Source organism: Thrips palmi, unplaced genomic scaffold (assembly GCF_012932325.1).
Source record: "Thrips palmi isolate BJ-2018 unplaced genomic scaffold, TpBJ-2018v1 HiC_scaffold_4, whole genome shotgun sequence".
In the NCBI taxonomy this organism is placed as follows: Eukaryota; Metazoa; Arthropoda; class Insecta; order Thysanoptera; family Thripidae; genus Thrips; species Thrips palmi.
In genome coordinates this window covers 4,936,433-4,954,892 of record NW_023144631.1, presented here as the reverse complement: position 1 = coordinate 4,954,892, position 18,460 = coordinate 4,936,433, and the positions used below count along the sequence as shown (strand labels likewise).

The following is an 18,460-nucleotide window of genomic DNA, read 5'->3' as shown; positions in this document are numbered from 1 at the left end:
AACGTCGGCCAAAATGGCCACACTGAAAACCTAAGTGTGTACTGAGTGCGTACATAGACCCGGGTACACACATCACTTAGAGCACTCAAGTGTGTGCTGAGTCCACACTTCAGTGCACTTTGCACTAGTCGGAAGGGTTGACCAGGAGTGTCTGACGGCGTGATCCTGTTGCAGGCCGAGCTGGGGCAGGCGGGCTTCCAGCCGTCGGCGCTACGCGACACGCTGCCGGCCTCGACGGCGGGCTCCGCCGAGGTGCAGGACGAGTTCGACGCGTGGCAGCGCCAGCAGGTGGATGTGGCGGCGCTGACGCAGCGCTGCCAGCAGGCCGAGAACCGCGCCACGCAGCTGCAGGACCAGCTGAGCCAGCTGCAGCGCCGCCTGCAGGTGCTGTCGCTGGAGCAGACGCTCAAGGGCTCCAAGAGCAAGGACGACGACCTGGACAAGGACCTGGACAAGGATGACAGCCGGTCCACGCCTGCCGAGGACGAGGGCATCTCGTCGTCCGACCAGGACCGCTCGCTGTCGCCCGACGCCGGCGACCGGGAGCCCATGGTGTACGAGGTGGTGCTCAAGGTGGCCGACGGCCACAATGGACTCAACGGCGTCAACGGCATCGGGCACAACAACCAGCGGCCGGCCCCGCGCACCGCGCCGCGGACAGCACCGCGCGCCTCCAAGCTGCCCCAGCAGCAGGACGAGGACGACGAGGAGGAGGCGACCATCGAGGAGGTCATGGAGGAGTTCCAGAACATCATCAACGACGCCGAGACGGAGGTGTACGCCAACAACCAAGTCAACAGGACGTCCGCGGCGTCCGACCGCGAGAGCACCAAGAACGTTTACGTCAACGGTGACACGCTGACGGCCAGGATACAGGTGCCGTACCCGCAGGACAACAACCGCGCGCCCGCCAAGACCGGCAGGCTGCGGCTGGAGGCGCTGTTCCAAAACGCCCCGCCCGCCAAACCGCAGCCGCAGCAACAACAACAAAGCCAACAACAGCAGCAAGCCCCGCAGCCCACCCAGCGGCTGCAGCTGCCGCAGCGGCTCGCGGTGCCGCACGACGACGACGACCAGCTGCAGCTGCAGCAGCACGGCGAGAGCGAGATCGTCCCCAGCGCGCTGCTGCCGCAGCCGCCTCGCCGCGCCAAGAGCCTGGTGCACTTGTGCGCGCCCAGCAAGGACTACGTCAACCTGTGCAACTCCTCGCCCTTCTTCGACGACGCGGACTCGTTCAGCAACATGAGCGGCGACGGCGACAACTCCGACTCGCTGCTGAGCGCCTCGCGCGAGCCCCTGGGGCTGGGCCTCGGCATGGGCCTCAGCCTGGACGGCGGCTCGGCGGCGTCCCTCACGCGTGACAAGAACCTCCGCAACGCGGCCGACAGCGCGGCGGGCGGCGGGCCGGCGTCGTCGGGGGCCTCGCGGACGTCACGCGGCTACCGGTCCATCGCCATGATCATGCCCGACGAGGACTGCCGGGACTGCGACAAGGAGGACGACGTGATCAAGCCCGTGGAGGTGAGCGTGTACCAGGGCATGCAGGGCATCCCGGACATCCTGCGCTGCAGCAAGCAGACCAGCAGGCAGGCCACGAGGCAGGCGGCCAGCCCCTCGCCGTCGCAAGGCCCCAGGGACGCGGTGGACCCCGCCACGGTGCGCAACGGCAGCAACTACCAGCCGGCCGGCGGCGCGACGACGCTCGCCAAGCCGACGCCCTCCACCGCCACCACGGCGTCGGCGACGTCCACCCCGGTGCCGCCCGTCAAGTCGCCGCGCACGGGCAGCAGTTTCGACGGCCTGTTCTACGTGTCCGACACGCCCAAGACGCCCGCCAAGCCCTCGAACGGCAAGCCGCCCGCCGTGGCGCCCAAGAAGAAGAGCGCGCGCTCGTCCGCCAGCTCGGCGGCGTCGACGGAGCGCTCGGACTCACAGCGCTCCGGCAGCCAGCGGCAGTCCGACGGCAGCGCCGCGCTGCGGCGGCAGGTCTCCAAGGCCAAGAGCCTGGAGCGCATCGACGAGAGCCACGGCGTCAACGGCATGGTGGACATCGTGGTGTCGCAGAAGCAGCAGCAGCGCCTCGCGCCCGACGGCGTGTTCCAGGCCCGCGAGTGGAGCGTCGAGTGGGGGCAGGGCGTGGGCCAGGGCCGCCTCCCCGCCGCGGGCAGGCTGCCCGTCCCCGGCGGCGGCTGCGGCGCCGCCAACCCCGCCGGCCCCGTCGTCATCGTGTCGCGGTCCACCAGCGTCCGGCACCAGCAGCGGCAGCAGTTCCAGCCGCCGCCGAGGCCGCCGACGGGGGTGGGCCGGCGGACGCCCCCCGAGGGCGCCATGACGAGCCACGCCGTGCAGGCGCACCCCCTGTTCCTGCCCGTCAGCTCGCGGGTCAGCGCGTTCGAGAAGGGCGACCCCCGGCACGCCATGCCCGCCATGGGCCCCGCGCCGCCCGGCCCCGTCAGCGCCAGCTTCGTCATCAAGCGCGGCCACACCAACGCCGGCCTCTACTCGGGCCACCACGTGCTGAGGGACTCGCACGGCCCCGGCCACGGCCCCGCGCACGGCCCCGGCGTCAACATGGCCAAGATCGTCACCACCGCGCCCGTGCCCGGGCTGCCCGGCCTCGGCCACCCCGTGGACTTCGCGAGAGGCATCCACGTCAACCTGGCCGTGCCCGGCGGCAAGCTCACGGATCTCCCCTCGGGACTGTATTAGGAAATATCTCTCTGTACATTGTTTGTATTTTATTTCTTGCTCTCGCGGCATCAGAACGGCGGACAGCGTCACTGGTTTTGTTAAAGTTAGTTATTTAATAAAAGTAAATCGAGTGGGCATAACGACAACAAACTATTATTGATTGACAGAGACTTTAAGTTGATTTGACAACTGTGTTTTTTTTTTCTGGATGTTTAACAAAGTACCTTATTACTCTTTTTGCCAGAGTTTTGTTATAAGTGAACTGTAACTTCGCTGTATTGTAAATATCTGAAATAAATAAGTAGAATTTTTATGGTTATTTTGTGCTTTGAGATTTACAACCCAAATTCTGATATCGATCTCCGCTGAAGTGAAAAACCATCTAAAGGCTACTGACAATACTCTCACACACACTTCAAAATGGCTAGCCCAGCAACGCAGTTTGCATGGAAGTAAAGAGGGTAGAGATGTCGGGGGACCTGAAATGCGCCTGCGAGTAAGAGGAGTTGTCTATCCGCAAGGAGGGGGTGGGGGAGTACAAAGAGTTGCCTACCCGTCGGGCGCGCTCGGCCTGCTTTGGCGTGAGTCCGTCACACCGACATGTGTCGAGGGTGCTAATGTGCTTCCCGCAACATATTGTGTTGGCATTCGTCACAATAAAAGTAGAAACAGTCCTGAATGGGCAAATACGTTGACATTTATTTAAGTTTTCCTATGCGAGTTCACAGGGTTCAATCTCTTTCTTTCTCTTATTGTCTTAAAGTTACCTCAGCCAATCGAAATCAAATCAAATTCATAATGATGCTTCTATATTTCCAATCATTGAATAGTTAAAGATTTTATATCGAGTTACTTAAAAAGAAAGATATCGCACTATTACTAGGTCTAACTTAAAATCACAGAAATTATAGAAAACAGAAATCTTGTGAATGCCCCACGAGGGCAAAACTGACTGCTATAAAGACCCTAGCAGTAATCGTCCAATAGGAACAAATCTAAGATTAATAATAAGTTACAGGAAATATCACAATTATTCATGGTGTATGATAGGCTCCACTAGTAACAGTATGGCATGAATAGAAGAACAAGATGAGGACAAGATACAACAAAATAATATTAAAAGAACTCTTGAGCATCAATATCTGCCTCATGGTCACAATTATTGATTAACGTCATCAATGTGAGAGCAAGAAGTACAAACATAAATAATGGGTAAAATGGAGTCAACAAATACAAAAGAGCAGTCGTGGTCAAGAGGGGAGAAGAAAACCACTAAAATGTATGCAAAAAATATATCAGAGTATCTCCATTAAGTTAGTAAAACTTGATGGGAAGACCTAAGAGAACATTGAAAGGGGCCAGGCATACTGCTTAACACTGGATAAAAATGAATGTTGATCATGCGAGCAATGGCAACAGCAGAGAGGAGAGAGAGTTGAAATCAGTCTACACATGACCAGTCTCTTGCAAAAATAGGGAACAAGACAAAACGTCCCCAGAGAAGTGGTACGTATACTTTCATTAAATAGATTTGGTGAAACTGTTCTCGTTTTTGTGTCTTTGTACTAAAAAGAAATATTCTTCTCCAAGCGCCCACCGTGGACACCGATGGCACGTTACACTACGTTAGAGAAGTGGAGCATCAAAGATGCAATGATCCACGTGAATTTTCACAGGTTTTCAAACTTATCCTTTTTAACTTAGGAGCGTCCTTTCGAGTGAAGCAAATGTCCAGAGGCCTGTCTCCAGGCGCAGATCCAAGGGGTTGGCAATGAGGGGTAAGTGATCCCCCTTTTTTCAGTACTACGTAGGCCACAAGGCAGGCTACAGGCACTGCTTTGCCCCTGTCAAAAGTAGGCAAAAAGCACTGCTTGACCCCTCTGGAGGAAAATCCTGGCTCCGCGCCTGCGTCTCGGCCCGTGACGTTCGCGGTTTCGGTCGCAAGCAGCCGCGTGACAGTGGCCTGGCACTGACGGCCACCGCCTACTTGCTGGGCCTGGCGGGCGGCGCCACGCCGTTGTCCTCCTTGATCATGTCGGCCGCCTTCTCGGCGATCATGTAGGTGGGCGCGTTGGTGTGCGCGGCGGGGATCATGGGCATGACGGAGGCGTCCACGACGCGCAGCCTGCCGACGCCCTGCACGCGGAGACGCGGGTCCAGCACGGCCAGCGGGTCGCCGCGGCGGCCCATGCGGCACGTCCCGCTCTGGTGGTAGATGGTGAAGGGGAAGTGGCGGATGTGGCAGCGCCAGTAGTCGCGCGAGCCGAAGCCGTGGTGGCGGCACGCCGGGATCGGGGTGTCGTGCAGCCGCGACCCGAAGCGCTGGAAGGCGCGCGTGTTGGACATCTTGATGGACTCCAGCACGCCGTCCACCAGCGTGTCCAGGTCCTCCGGGTGGTCGAAGTAGTTGTGGAAGATGAGCGGCTTGCGCAGCGGGTTGCGGTCGCGCAGCATCACTCGCCCCTTGCTCTTGGGACGCAGTAGCATCGGCAGCGGCATCCACGAGTCCAGCTGCTCCACGCGCCCGAACACCTGCACACCATGCGGTTGTTTAGTTTGCCTTTCACGAAAAGTTCTGCTCTAGGACGAATTCACCGGTGACAGGGTTCACAGTCATGTGTCGTGACCTCACACAATTTATTGCGCATGTGGTACTTTTCCTACACATGTGTAATGCGCATGGAATCGCACGACGAGTTCACGAAACTTCGTACAAATTTGTTCGAAAAGCACGCATGCGAAATATTGTGTGACGCCACGTATTGGCCAAATACTTTTACAGTGTACAGCCGGCAAGCAGCAGCTCAGTTGCGGGGGCGCGGCAAGTTCAAAATGTGGCGGAGCGCCCGCGAAGTCGAGGGTAGGCAGTGCCGCAACGCAGCCACGCCTTGCAGTGTTGCCTACCCCGCACTCCGCAGGCGCTACAGACCAGCCCGCGTTTGTCCGGCTGTGTGGTGGCGCGGAGCTCTAGTCACGTGATTCGTGCTATTCGTACTACAACGTGCACGGCAACGCTCCTTTCACAGAAAGATTAACGAAACCGCAATCGCGTTTGGCCGTGAAACTGAAATGCAGATTATCGTAGCCCATCTGACAGAAATCAGGAGTTCAAAGGTCATTTTCTCGTGAGACCTTGCTTGAAGCGTTTTTTTTTCTCCGAGCGAGCGGTGGGGGACGCTTGATTATAAACAGCACTGCAGTGTGGGCAACTTAGCATATGCACGTCTCGTCCGAAAAAACAGGAAGCTCTCTTTTTTTGAAGGCGAATGTGCAGCCTGCGCAGCTGAGGGTCTCGAACCCTGATTGTGGGCAAGGCCTACACCGTAATTTTGTTTTAATTACACTTGATCGCCACAACCAAGCCTATTATTGCCTGCTGTTCTCTCCAAGGGCGATTTCAAAAATGGACGTCATATTAATCAGAATGCGAATTTTGTCACGTTCGTTTTTAATGTGATATGTCCCATTCGCTTCACTGTTGATCCGTGTTCGAACGAATGTTGACATCCTAATTGAGCGGCCGACCGGCCGAAAGGAATGTGTTATAGAACACTCTCAGACTCGTCCTGAGTTTTCGCTCAATAATGTATTCGTATTGACGTTAGTGCGCATGAAAAAGCGACTTTACATTTTCATTTGTTTTGGAAAAAATATCATCTATTCCGTCTTAACGAAATTCTATTGATGCGGAAAGACGCGTCGATGCATATTAACAAAATGTAGATTGAAGGATGAGAGTGAACGTGACAAAATTCACATACTAACGACTACGACGTCACACTACAACAAATCCAAAGGTCGGACTTCTCGCCACTCCAGAGGCAAGACAACGAGTCGTGCCAAGTTGTGGTCCGACCTCAAAGTCAGGCAAAAGTGTCTCGCCAGGAGACGTACTATGACGTCAGACCTCTGTCTGCCTCACCTGCTGGTACAGCTTCCGATCGAGGCCGAAACCGTCCTTCAAGGTGACGTCCGAAGTGAGGGAGCCGGACACGAAGAGCAGCTCCAGGTCGGGCCAGCCGCTGGTGTTGCCGTCCAGCGCCAGGAAGGCCACGGACTCGCAGCCGCCGGGGATGGTGAGCGGCCCGGTGTTGTGCGAGAAGTAGTCGATGAGGTCCTTCTGCGAGGAGGTGACGCGCTCCGTCCTGCAGGACAAAAGGCGGCACGTCACGCGTCGGTCACGCGCGCGTCACACGCCGCGGTGCGGCGTCACGGACGCGGTCAGTGTCACCCGGCAGACTGATTCCGAGAGTCGTTTTCGTCGCCCCGTCTCTGTCGCGCCCACACGGAACGCCCCGTGAGTGCGAGGGAGACGGAGCGACGACTCTAGGAGTCAGCCGTGGTCACACGCACGCGACGCGGAAATAGCCGCGCGTCGCAGCGGGAGACTTTTCGCAGACGGCACACGGTAAAAGGGCCGCCTTGAAAGTGAAATCCAACGTCTTTGTTCCACTTTCAAGGGACTTGAGTGAGTTTTCAAAACTGAGATCACTTTTCAGAACTGGTTTCGTCTCCACAAGTCTGCGGCGGAATGGAGGCGCAGTGGCGAAACGGCGCCCGGTGGGAGGGGTATCGCCGGGCGCAGCGCCAGCGGCGATACTCCGGCACTCCAGCACTCCAGCCTGGCGCCTCAGTCGGTCACCGCGCCACGCCCCCAGGGTCAAGTTCAAGTCCAGCGCGGCGCGGTGTGGAGCGGTGCGCGGTCCGGGGCGAGGCGGCGCGGCAAGGCCTCCACGCAAGGCAGCAGGACAAGGCCCGCGGCGACGGGCATTCGCACAGCTGGCTTCCTGACGTTTTCGTCGCTGTGTCTCTCTAGCACTCATGAGCCGTCCCTCCTGTGAAGATGCGCGAGAGAGACAGAGCGACGAAAACGACTCTCGGAGGTGGCGCGCGCAACGACAAAATAACGTCTTTCTTGCTCCACGACGACGTTGGCTTTCCCTGGAAACTGGGCTTTTGTTTTCGCGTCGTGGAAAGAAGATGATTGTGATTTTGCTGAATTGGCGGAGCAAGCGCAGCGCGTGCGGACAGCCAATTTGGACCGCGAGAGCGCCGCATGTCGTGCAGCCCGCTGCAGAAAAATACATGCCGTCGATTTTGACCGATTTTTCGCAAACGCGTTCGTGAAATGAATGGCATTGGTTGCTTCAATCAAAGATGATGTACGCGCCGCGTTGTGTACAGTGTACAGTGCACGCGTCACGTGACGTCACAGCCTTCCACGCCCTGGCCGCATCCTCTGCACGCCGGTATTCCGAACGGTGCTGTCGTCGCCCTGTCTCTCTCGCACTCGTGGGGCGTGCCGTACAGGTGCGAGGGAGACAGCACTGTTCGGAATCAGCCTGCTGCTCGAAAAAGGATTGCGCAACCGCTCATCGAACGCTTGGCTCCCGTGTCTCGGCCGCGAGCCTCACGAAGCATCGCTCGCGTCACGTGTGGCGTGGCGTGGCGCGCCGTGGCGCGGCGTGGCGTACCTTCTCCTTCAGGGAAGGCCGGCAGCGTGCGTGCAGTGGCCACTTGGAAGAGGCTTGGACACACATTCGTTTTAGACCAAATTCCGGAATTCATACATGCAAACTTGAAACGTGTCAGACCACGTGACGAAAACAAGCGCGGGCTCTGCCAGAGGACGTCTGGAAGCCTGCCAGAAATTTGACGTCCTCATAGTGCGTCATGCAGCACCGTTGAGCCTCTATCAAAATGGTCACGTGACCGGATACCGGGTTTCTTTGCCTTTTTTCGATATTGGTGAGGAGTCACGTTTATGGCGGCTGAGGCTATTTTTGGTGTGTGCTGCCCAGGGAGAACGGCAAGCCAAAACGTTGTCAAAATGAAGTCAAACTGACGTCATGGAGGGTCATTTTGACGTCCAAATGTCATTCCAAGACCTCTTGTGACCTCACCGCGACCTGCCAGTTCTCGTTGGCTGGGTCGTACTCTCGGCCCTACCTGATGGAGACGGTGTCGTTGACGAGGAAGATGACCGCCCCCGCCGACACGTGGTCCATGAGGTTGTAGCCCACTGGCAAGTCGGCCACCACGGGGATGCCCACGTCCTAGAGAAGAAATGACACAATCAATGAGTGGAAAAGTTTACACTTTTGTTTGGGTGGAGCACGTTCCTAGCCGAGTTCCTGCGGCTATTGTCTGATACAGTGGAAACTCGTTTTGGTTTCATAGCCTATGTAAAGTTTCTCTCGCCTTGTGTTGGCTTGTGCCAGGCTCGAAAATACACGTGAGATTCGAATTACGAGCTCGAGTGTTTTGAGTCCCCGAAAGGTTCAGATGATTCGTGAGAATTCTCCCTGTATGTGTTGAAAACATTTTGCTCTTTGCTTCTTGCCTTTTAAATACTGCACTGCCAACCTGAGAATCGACGCCTCGATCCACGCTTTCCCAAGCCTTTTTAAAAGGAAAAGATCTTGATTGGCGTTGCATTTGCACTCACTGCACGTGGGTTCAGTGTACGTCATCAACATGTGACTTTAGAATAACTCGAGACGGACAGTAAGGTTCACAACAAACCGGACGCCGTTCGCAGAGTGCGGCAAAATGTCAACTGCTTCAGCGCGAGCCACCGACTCGTTGTCGAGGGTCGGGGTTCGCAGGGTCGGGGTTCACAGGGTCGGGGTTCACAGGGTCGAGGTTCACTGGGTCGGGGTTCACAGGGTCGGGGTTCACAGGGTCGGAGTTCGCAAGGTTCGGGTTCACAGGGTCTGGGTTCACAGAGCTCACGGCCCGTGCGAGCGAATGCTGGAGGCAGACAACAGAACGCCGCGGAGATGACGCGCTGACATCGCGTCGACGCGTTCGTAAGGATGAGTGACGGCATCGGGCAGCAAAGAGGCCACTGAATCCTGGAGCTGTTTTGATGCTCCTCCCATTGTTTATCTCAATCTCTCTGGAAGCGGGAGTGTGGCGGACTCGCGGACTCGACGCGCTCGCTGGAGGAGTTTGCGAAGTTTACGGAGTTGGCGGGCGCTGCAGGGACTTTCCGCCGGGGGGGATTCCCAGTAGAGAGTGCGGCGGACATCAGCAGGACCACTAGCGGGGCGATTTGGGACAGCGTTTTCACACACTGTCTGCCTCTCTCGGCCCTCGTCAGTGCGAGAGAGACACGAGCGACGAAACCGCCGTTCGCAATCAGACTGAGCCTGCAGGATCCGGGATCCGGTGCTTTTACAAGCGACTGCTGACCCCCTAGCGCCGGAAGCACGGATGTGGTCAGGCGGCCGCGCCTAAACGCCCCAAAGGGGCCCAGAGGCGACCAAAGGGGACCCCAAGGGTACCGGACCGGGAGGATTCCACTGCACTGACGTGCCATCGCCAGCGCGGGGCTCCGGGTCGGGTGTTGTTGTGAATTTGGTTGTTGTCCTGACCGAACCGATCCGGGGAAAAAACCGAAGGGATCACTGGAAATCCGAAGGCAAAGTTCGCTTGCCACAAAATAAGCAAGTTGTTTTGAATGCCAAAGATTGACCTTCCTTCACCTGAAATCCTCATCAGCTTGCCAATTTAACACGTTTTGGCGCTCCGGACCATCCGGACGCCTGCATCGCCAAATTTCGGCAAGCTGCGGGGAGTACCGAGTGAGTGCTTTAGGGCCAGGCATGCCAATCGTTGGCATTCGAAACGACTTGCCAATTTCATGGCAAGCAAAGTCGCGTCCAGAGAGAGAGAGAGAGAGAGAGAGAGAGAGAGAGAGAGAGAGAGAGAGAGAGAGAGAGAGAGGTCTGTCTGTCTGTCTGTCTGTCTGTCTGTCTGTCTGTCTGTCTGTCTGTCTAGCACATTCCCTCCCACAATCATTGCGTACACAAAATTTTACAGTGGGTCAACAACCCTCGGTTACCCACCTGAAGGTGCTGGCGCGGCCCGATCCCGGACAGCATCAGCAGCTGGGGGGAGTTGATGGCGCCGGCCGCCAGGATCACCTCCCTGCGCGCGCGCACCGTGAAGCGGCGGCCGCCGCGCACCAGCTCCACGCCCTCGGCCTCCTGGTTCTTGATGAGCACGCGCGTCACCTGCGCGCGCTTCAGCACGTGCAGCACGCCGCGGCCCGCCGACGGCCCGTTGCGCCCCCGCAGCGGCGACAGGTAGGCGCGGTTCGAGCTCCACCGGCTGCCGTTGTTCAAGGTCACCTGGAAGGAGGCGAAACGAAACCGGCGGGGAGGGAGGGAGTGGATGCATTCTGATGCGTCCAGGGAAAGCGCGGGAAGAGTGACTTTGTTGGGGTGGTCGGCTCTGTTCGATAGGCTGGATTCGATAGCTGTGAGCCAACCCAAAGCTGTTGTTTGTAACCCTACATTGAACTCGACCTTTGATCGATTGATCGACGGAAATCCGTTCGTTCCGATCAGGCACCTGTGCGACGACAAGCTTCGTTGTCCTTGTTCGCATCCTCGTTCGTGGCTGCCAGCTTTTAGGTGTGGATGCGCACGCACCGGATTAACGATTGCAGCCAGTGTTGCCAAAAAAGTAGGAAAAAAAGAGCCTAAACCAAGGCCCAAACACACACAGTTGGGCGGCGGGCTGCATCTCCTACTGCTTACTAGGCAGTAACTCAACAAGCGTGGCGAAGAGTTGCCCAGTATGGAGGATGTCCGCTGCACTGCACACCTTTGAGTTTCGGCCGCTTTTTCACCTACTTTTCTGGCAACTCTGCTTGCAGAGCTATCGAATTGACGCTATCGAACAGGTTCGACTACCGCCACAAAGTCCCTCTGTCCCGCGAGGGCCGCGAGGGCCGTCGGCGCGGACCACCGACCTGCAGCGGCGCGATGCCGACCTGCTGCGCGCCGTTGTAGTCCACGAGCGGCATGCCGCGCTCCAGCCCCGCGTCCACGAAGGCCTTGCCCAGCGGCGTGTTCCAGGGCAGCCGCGACACGCTCACGGGGCCGTCGCGGTGGTGCCACCGCGAGTCGCCGCGCAGCTCCGGCACCTGCAGCAAAGCAGCCAAGTACGTTCAGATTAGTGTCCCCAAAGCGCAAATCCAGCAGGTACGCGTTTCGAGCTCCAGAGTCACTCGAAACGGACGTGTGACGTGATCAAAGGATTCCTCGTTCGAAGAGCAATCCTTCGGTGGGGTCACACGTTCGCTTCGAGTCCCATTTAGCGACTCTGCAGCTCGAAACGCGTCTGGGATTTTGGCCGCCTCCACCGGTCTTCTGGCCCACTGTGTCCCGTCCGCCTAGCGCCGGCAGGTAGGCAGCCCTGCGCGCTCGCGGAGCGACTGACCGCTTTGTTTACCTTTAACGGCCTCTCACTCACTCATTCACTCGGCGTGGGTGCGTCATCGAGCCATCGCGCGGCGCTTCGGCCGAGATTCGGCGCGCTCTCACGGCAAGGCCGAAAACGCGGAGCCCGCAATCGGCCGCGCATTGCAGTGTTGCGTCGAGCAAGTGCGCGGCAAACACAGATTCAGATCGACATCCCGCGCGCGTGGAGTGCGAGCAAGAGTCAAGGGTGGTGAACCGAGAGCCACTCACACTGCTAAAAAAAGCCGTTCTTTTCACACAGAAAAACCGTACCGAAAAACTGTTTCTCCTATTGGAACCCATGACATTAAAAACGGCACTGTGGTTCAGGTATGGCGCAAGCACCACACAAGTCGTCTACGAGCCAGCGGACCATTTTCGGCGGATTTTTCCGACAGTGGCGCGAAACTGAACTGAGCCACTGGCCGCGCGGGGCGACGCGATTCCGGCGCACGTGCTCCGTCGGGCACCTCGTGAGGCCGCCGTCGTCGCTCTGTCTCTCTCGCACTCGTGCGGGGCCCGTGAGAGTGCGAGAGAGACAGAGACGCCGCGTTCGGAATCGGTGCGCGGGAATGCAAACCGCTCGGCGGGGCTGGCCGGCTGGTCGAGGGGCTGGCGTGCGGAGGCCATTCAAATCTCGCACCGGCGCGGCGCGGCGAGGCGAGGCGGCAAGGCTAGGCAAGGCCCACACTGCAAGGCCCACCACTGCAAGCCACTACACTCGCTGCTCGCGGGTCGACGGCCGCAGCTGGCTGAAACCGAGAGTCATTTGCATCGCTCGGTCTCTCTCGCACGCGTATACGGGACGCCCCATGAGTGCGTGAGAGACAGGGCGACTCTCGGAATCAGTCTGCAGCGCGGCCAGCACCGCCTTTCATTAATATCACTTTCGTCGCGATGCTGCTGCACTGGTGCGCCGCTGCGCCGCCGGGGATAAGACTCTCGCTGGAACAGGTCTGCCCGACCCGACGCAGTGACGCAGCGACGCGGCTTTGGCGCGATCCGCGGTCGCGTATGGACCCGATATGCAAATCGGCCGGGCAAATCACGTGATAGAGCAAGAAAAAGAAACCGTGTCGTCCAGGTAAAAACGCGGGCCCGCCGCAGCCAATTTAAGCGACGAAAAGCAACCAATTTTTTTTTTTTGGAGTGGCGCCCAATCCGGTTTCCGAGGGTGCACTCCCGACGCTAAGGAGGCTCGACTACGACAAAGTGCAGCCGGCAACAGATTGATTCCGAGCACTGCTTTCGTCGCTCTGTCTCCCTCGCACCCGTACGGGACGCTCTATGAGTGCGACAGAGACACAGCGAAGGAAGCAGCCCTACTACTCCGGCAACAGGCCACAGCCGCGCCACTGACGCAGTGTCGAAAAATAAATGTGCGCGAAGAGTCCCACGGTGCATCAGTGACGAGATTGGCTGCCTAATTCCACAGTGTGGGCAAACAAGTCCGTATGGCGGCGATGGGCGGGCACGGCGGGCATTCCCACCACCAGCAACTAGCCGGCACCTCGGAGATGCGTCGTGGGATTGCCCTCCACGTGACTGTGGCTCTGCACTGTGACTATTTCGGTTGTCACTTGTTGATGACAATGTCAAGGCTACCTTTATGGCTTACAAGAATGTTAATCAGACCAGTTGATGACATTGCTGTCATGCCCAGGCCATCAAGTAAAGGAGCTTCGATGAAAATATCAATTTTCACACAAGCGTTTCAAACAAACAGTCTGAAACAAGTCTGAATCAAAGATTCAGACCATGAAACCTGACAAAAATGGTCTAAATTTTCGGATTTTTTTTACAAACAGTGTAGTGACATTGTCATTTTTTTTACAGCTATGAAAATGCCATCCACTATTTTGCCATCAAGTGACAACATTTTTTTTTTTTACAGTGTGTGACTCTGCGACTCTGTGACGCACCATCATGTTCTCCAGCTTCTTGAAGTACGGCAGCACGTCCTTGAAGGCCCAGCCCTCGCTGCCCATGCGCTCCCAGTTGTCGTAGTCGTTAGGGTGGCCGCGGTTGTAGATCATGTAGTTGAGCACGCTGGAGCCGCCCATCACCTGCAAGGCGAAAAACATTAAACGTCGTGAACTGGCATGGCGGCGGGAGCCAGGCTCGCCGTGAGCCGGGGTCGCCAAAATCAAATGTGAAAAGAAAAAAGACGACATCAAACGCTACAGAAGAAAATTGCAAAGAATGCTCAGAACTTGTTCACAAAACGTTTTCGCCAGTCAGAAATTCATCAAAAAATTAAGAATTTACCACCTTGGCCATTCTTAAGAAAAATATTATATCCTTTTTTGGGGGCGCTGGGAAGCCATCCTAACTCTTACTCAAGACTCATCGAGTTAAGGTAGTCTGCCGGGTGCCGTGCGAGTAAGGGCAGTTTCTTAGTGCCCTCGCGAGTTGGGCCGGTTTTCTAAGAGGAGTCGACCTAAATTTCAAATGTGCTCCTGCCTCAATCGTCCCGACAGAAAGCTCTCGTCTGGGCCTGTCGCAGTTCAAGTTCAAAGTTGGTGGGTCCAACATGACAGCCTTGGGTTTGCCCAGCCGGAAGTCCGACTTGGGGGGCGCGGCGCCGGCGAGCAAAAACAAACACTCGGGTGGCCGGGGCGTTTGCGGACGATTCATCATGACGGCGGAGACAATTGACAATCGCAGCCACGCGCGCTGCCTAAGTGCCTGGCAGGCAGTGCAGTGACTCGGGGAATCCTGGCTGCTCCTGGCCGACCAGGCAGGCCAAGGCACGCCGAAGGCACGCGCGTCCTCGTCACACATCTTGACTCTAGCCGCGCCTAGCCTCCACGACGAGCGCGACGTCGACGGACACACAATTAGCCGTCGACGACCTCGCTGAACGTGATTCATTTTCGGGGGCCATCCCTGTAGCCACCTCTGCAGCGCCGATTACATCAGTCTCATGTGTTTTTCCTATTTTGTTCAGTTTTTCCGAGAAAACTGCCGTATGGCAATAGCCGACGAGAAAGAAAATACAAGTCATTCAGTGAATTTTCTTCGTTCAAAATTGCCCGTGTATATCTACGCTCGACTATACTGCATTGACGTCGGTTGCACGAAGCGTCGGTTCTCACTCACTGAGTTGACGCGTCAATAGTTTTGGCCGCCTGGGCCGGTGCCTCTCCCTCACCTTTCCCCTGGGGTAGTTGCAGCGGTGGCCGCTCATGCCCAGGCAGGCCTTGTCGGAGGGCTGGGTGCGGTACTTCCAGTTGGCCTCGCTGAACTGCAGCATGTTGGCCACGATGGGGATGTCCATGGCGAAGTTCTCGCGGCCGCCCGCCTCCACCAGCAGCACGCTCCAGCCGGCCACCTCGGTGAGGCGCGCGGCCAGGGCGCAGCCCGCCGTGCCCGCGCCCACCACCACGAAGTCGTACTGCGGCAGCGGCACGCCGCGGTCCGGCGGCTCGTACGCGCCGCCCGTCACCTCGTGCACCAGCGACAGCAGGAGGGACTCCGTCAGGCCTGCCACGCAGACACGCACACGGTAAGGCACGTCAGTTGAAAAGGGAGGGGCCATGAAGACCGGCGCCGGCAGCCAAAACTCTAGACGCGTTTCGAGCTCCAGAGTCGCTAAACAGGACTCGAACCGAGCATGTGATCCCACCAATGGATTCCTCGCTCGGGAGCAATCCATTATTGGCGGGGTCACACGTTCGTTTTGAGTCCGATTCAGCGACTCTGGAGCTCTAAACACGTCCGGATTTTACCGCCTCCACCGCGCTCTTTTGGCCCACTGTAGTGCTTGAAATACAAGGGCTTGGCTTGGTTTCACTCAAGGGGTTTGCGTGAATTTTCAAAGTTGGCCTAACCGGCATCATTTTACAGAAATGGATTCGTCTTTGAAAAAAGAAAAAAATGCCTACACATGTCACAGGTTTTAAGCGTGCAGAAACCGTGACGCCTTGTGAAGCACCCGCCAATTTCGCGCCTCCTTTTCATTTTAAAATATCGTTTTAAAAATAAATAAAAAGGCACCGCGCGCTGCTGCTTGGTCCGCAGCCTCAGGCGATTAGAGTGGCCACAAAACGCAGGGTCGGGTTTGGCGGTGCACCGCACGACGCGGCACGCGGTTTGCAGCCACCGGACGCGACGCCCTGACCTTCCATCAAAAGTAACGATGCAGCGCAAAGGACTGGCAGGACAGGCGGGACTCCTGTTGGCTGCCGTGCGCCATCAGGATCCAACTTTTTCGAGTGTTTTTGTTTGCTGTTGTTTTTGTTGTTGCCTGTAACCTTTTGACTGTATTCAATGAAAGCGAATAAGTAAGCGACACTGTCACGCATACCGCAGCGTGCGCGAAGGTACCGAGCACTTTGGCTATAGATTAAAAACAACTTAGACTCCACGTCTCCACAATGCCTTTTTTTTCTCTCCTTTTTTTGTGCAATCTATCACTGACTGGCCACAAAGCCTATCTGGACGGGTCTCTGGAGGATGGCGCAAGGACGCCGTCCGACGAACTTGCCCTAGCCCTCCAAGGACACCATGCCGCAGGACGAGGCGAGGGCAGGACAATGCACTCTGGGCGAACGTGACGGCAGCAGGACGGCCGTGTAGTGTAGTATCGTGTAGCATAGTGCAGTGTAGTGCAGTGTATCAAAGTGTAGTGAATCGCAGTGTAAGTGCTGGTAGTGCAGTGCAGTGTATCGCATAGTAGTGCAGAGTATTGCATAGTGCAGTGTATTGCATAGTGCAGTGTATGGCATAGTGCAGGTATCGCGTGCAGTGACATGCAGGTAGTGCAGTGCAGTGTATCGCATAGTGCAGTGTATCGCTATGTGCAGTGTATCGCATAGTGCAGTGTATCGCATAGTGCAGTGTAGTGTACTGTGATGTAGTGTAATGTAGCGTCGCAGCCAGCGTGGAACACGCGGAGGGAATTCCTGGAATGACTAACAGGGCCTCTCGGTGGCACTGCACTGCAGTCTGCAGTTAGTCCTTGGCGCGACGACTCGTGCCGGTTGATTCCAAAGGATCTTTACGTCATACTCTGTCTCTGTCGCACTCGTGGGGCGTGCCGCAGGGGTGCGAGAGAGACAGAGCGACGGCGGTAAACGATCGTTTGCGGGAGTCGGGCGGCAGGGCAGCTTCTCGGCTGGGCCCGGCTGGGCCGAGCGCCCGCGGAGTCCGGGGTAGGCAGCGCCGCGCGACACGCGTGTGCAACGGGGCGGCCTACCCTCGACTCCGCGGGCGCTGAAGACTGCTTCAGCACAGCGTGTCCTCGCTCTGTCTCTCTCGCGCCCGCTACGCGCAGCCCCATGAGCGCGAGGGAGACGGAGCGACGGCAATGATGTGCAGGCCGCCGACCGAAGCAGTGTCGCAGTGTCACACCCACTGCTAGCCCCGCGCCGCGGGCAAGTCCGCCAAAGCGTCCCAGCACTCGTTGCACCACTACATATTGGGCGCAAGCCGCAATGTCAGGTCGCCGTCAGCCGGAGACTGATTCCGATCGTCGTATTTGTCGCTCCGTCTCTTTCGCACTCGTGCGGCGCGTCGTGTGGGTGCGAGAGAGACAGACTCTCTGAATGAGTCCGGAGGGTCGCCGAGGCTCGCCTACCTTGTCCGGCGGTGCGGCTCGCGGCGGAGCACAGCAGCAGCAGCGGCAGCAGCGTCCGCGGGGCGGCGCTGAGGAACGTCGTCATGGTCGCCATCCTGGAGCGGCGGCGCGGCGCGGGGGACGGCGGCGCACTTGGAGTCTTGGAGGCGAGGCGATCGGCGCGCCCGTCGTGCGGAACGGCGGAACTGGACGGGACGGGCGCACTGTGTGGCACTGTGCTACACGCTACACTGTGCCAACGGCTGCCGAGCTGCCAACGTCCACGCGGCGGCGCGGACTCGGACGCAATGCCGCACCATCGCACGCCGCGCTCCGGCCGGCCGCCCGGCCCAGGCCCGGCCCAGCAGCGCGCCCGCGCCGCCGGCAAGCCTCCGGCCAGGCCAAACGCCGGGACGCGGGACGGGACGGGACGCGCGGCGGGCGTCGCTCCGAGATCGACGCGAGACGCGTCACGCCGCGGCCGCGGAGCGCGGGGCGTCGCGGCCGACGGCGGAGACGGTCCAGGCGCACGCGACCGCAGCAGACTGACTCTGAGAGTCGTTTTCGTCGCTCTGTCTCTCTCGCACTCATGGGGCGTCTCGTAAAGGTGTGTGAGAGACAGCCCGATGAGCCGCCCCGCCTGATCAGACTCTGTCTCTCTCGCGCCTATACGGGACGCCCCAAGAGTGCGAGAGAGACAGAGCGACGAAAAGCACTCTCGGAATGAATCCGCTGCAGACGCCGTGGCTGGGCCGTGGCTGGGCCGTGGCTGGGCCGTGGCTGGGGTCAGGGCCCGGCCGGCGGCAACGCGCGGGATCCCCTAATGGAGGGTCGGGACGGAATCGTTGCGACGTTACTCTGCAGAGCTGGAGTATCGACGTCAAAGCCAGACGAACAAGACGCGTAGTTGGTTTGGAGATTTGCATATTCCGTGACAATTCGCACACACTGCGGC

The 18,460-nt window shown here is 58.1% G+C and overlaps 2 protein-coding genes across 3 annotated transcripts in view; one reads left to right on the top strand and one right to left on the bottom strand.

Moving 5' to 3' along the window:
* The window catches only part of LOC117649327, a 123,415-nt gene extending 120,405 nt beyond the window's left edge, over window positions 1-3,010 (top strand). The window contains exon 6 of the mRNA XM_034391965.1: window positions 175-3,010. Coding sequence (XP_034247856.1) covers window positions 175-2,709 — 2,535 coding nt within the window. The 3' untranslated portion in view covers window positions 2,710-3,010. The remainder of the gene's footprint in view (window positions 1-174) is intronic.
* A 353-nt stretch (window positions 3,011-3,363) lies between these two features.
* Window positions 3,364-17,802, bottom strand: LOC117649328 (glucose dehydrogenase [FAD, quinone]-like). Of its 2 annotated transcripts, XM_034391966.1 has the most exons (8): window positions 17,527-17,802; window positions 15,100-15,431; window positions 13,868-14,011; window positions 11,456-11,629; window positions 10,545-10,829; window positions 8,641-8,747; window positions 6,614-6,836; window positions 3,364-5,223 (listed from the first exon to the last, which is right to left on the bottom strand). In XM_034391966.1, exons 1-8 carry the CDS (start codon window positions 17,618-17,620, stop codon window positions 4,675-4,677), a joined length of 1,908 nt encoding a protein of 635 aa, XP_034247857.1. In that variant the 5' UTR covers window positions 17,621-17,802; the 3' UTR covers window positions 3,364-4,674. The 2 variants fall into 2 exon arrangements, with proteins under 2 accessions (XP_034247857.1, XP_034247858.1); XM_034391967.1 differs by lacking the exons at window positions 10,545-10,829; window positions 11,456-11,629.
* Window positions 17,803-18,460: the final 658 nt, after the last annotated feature.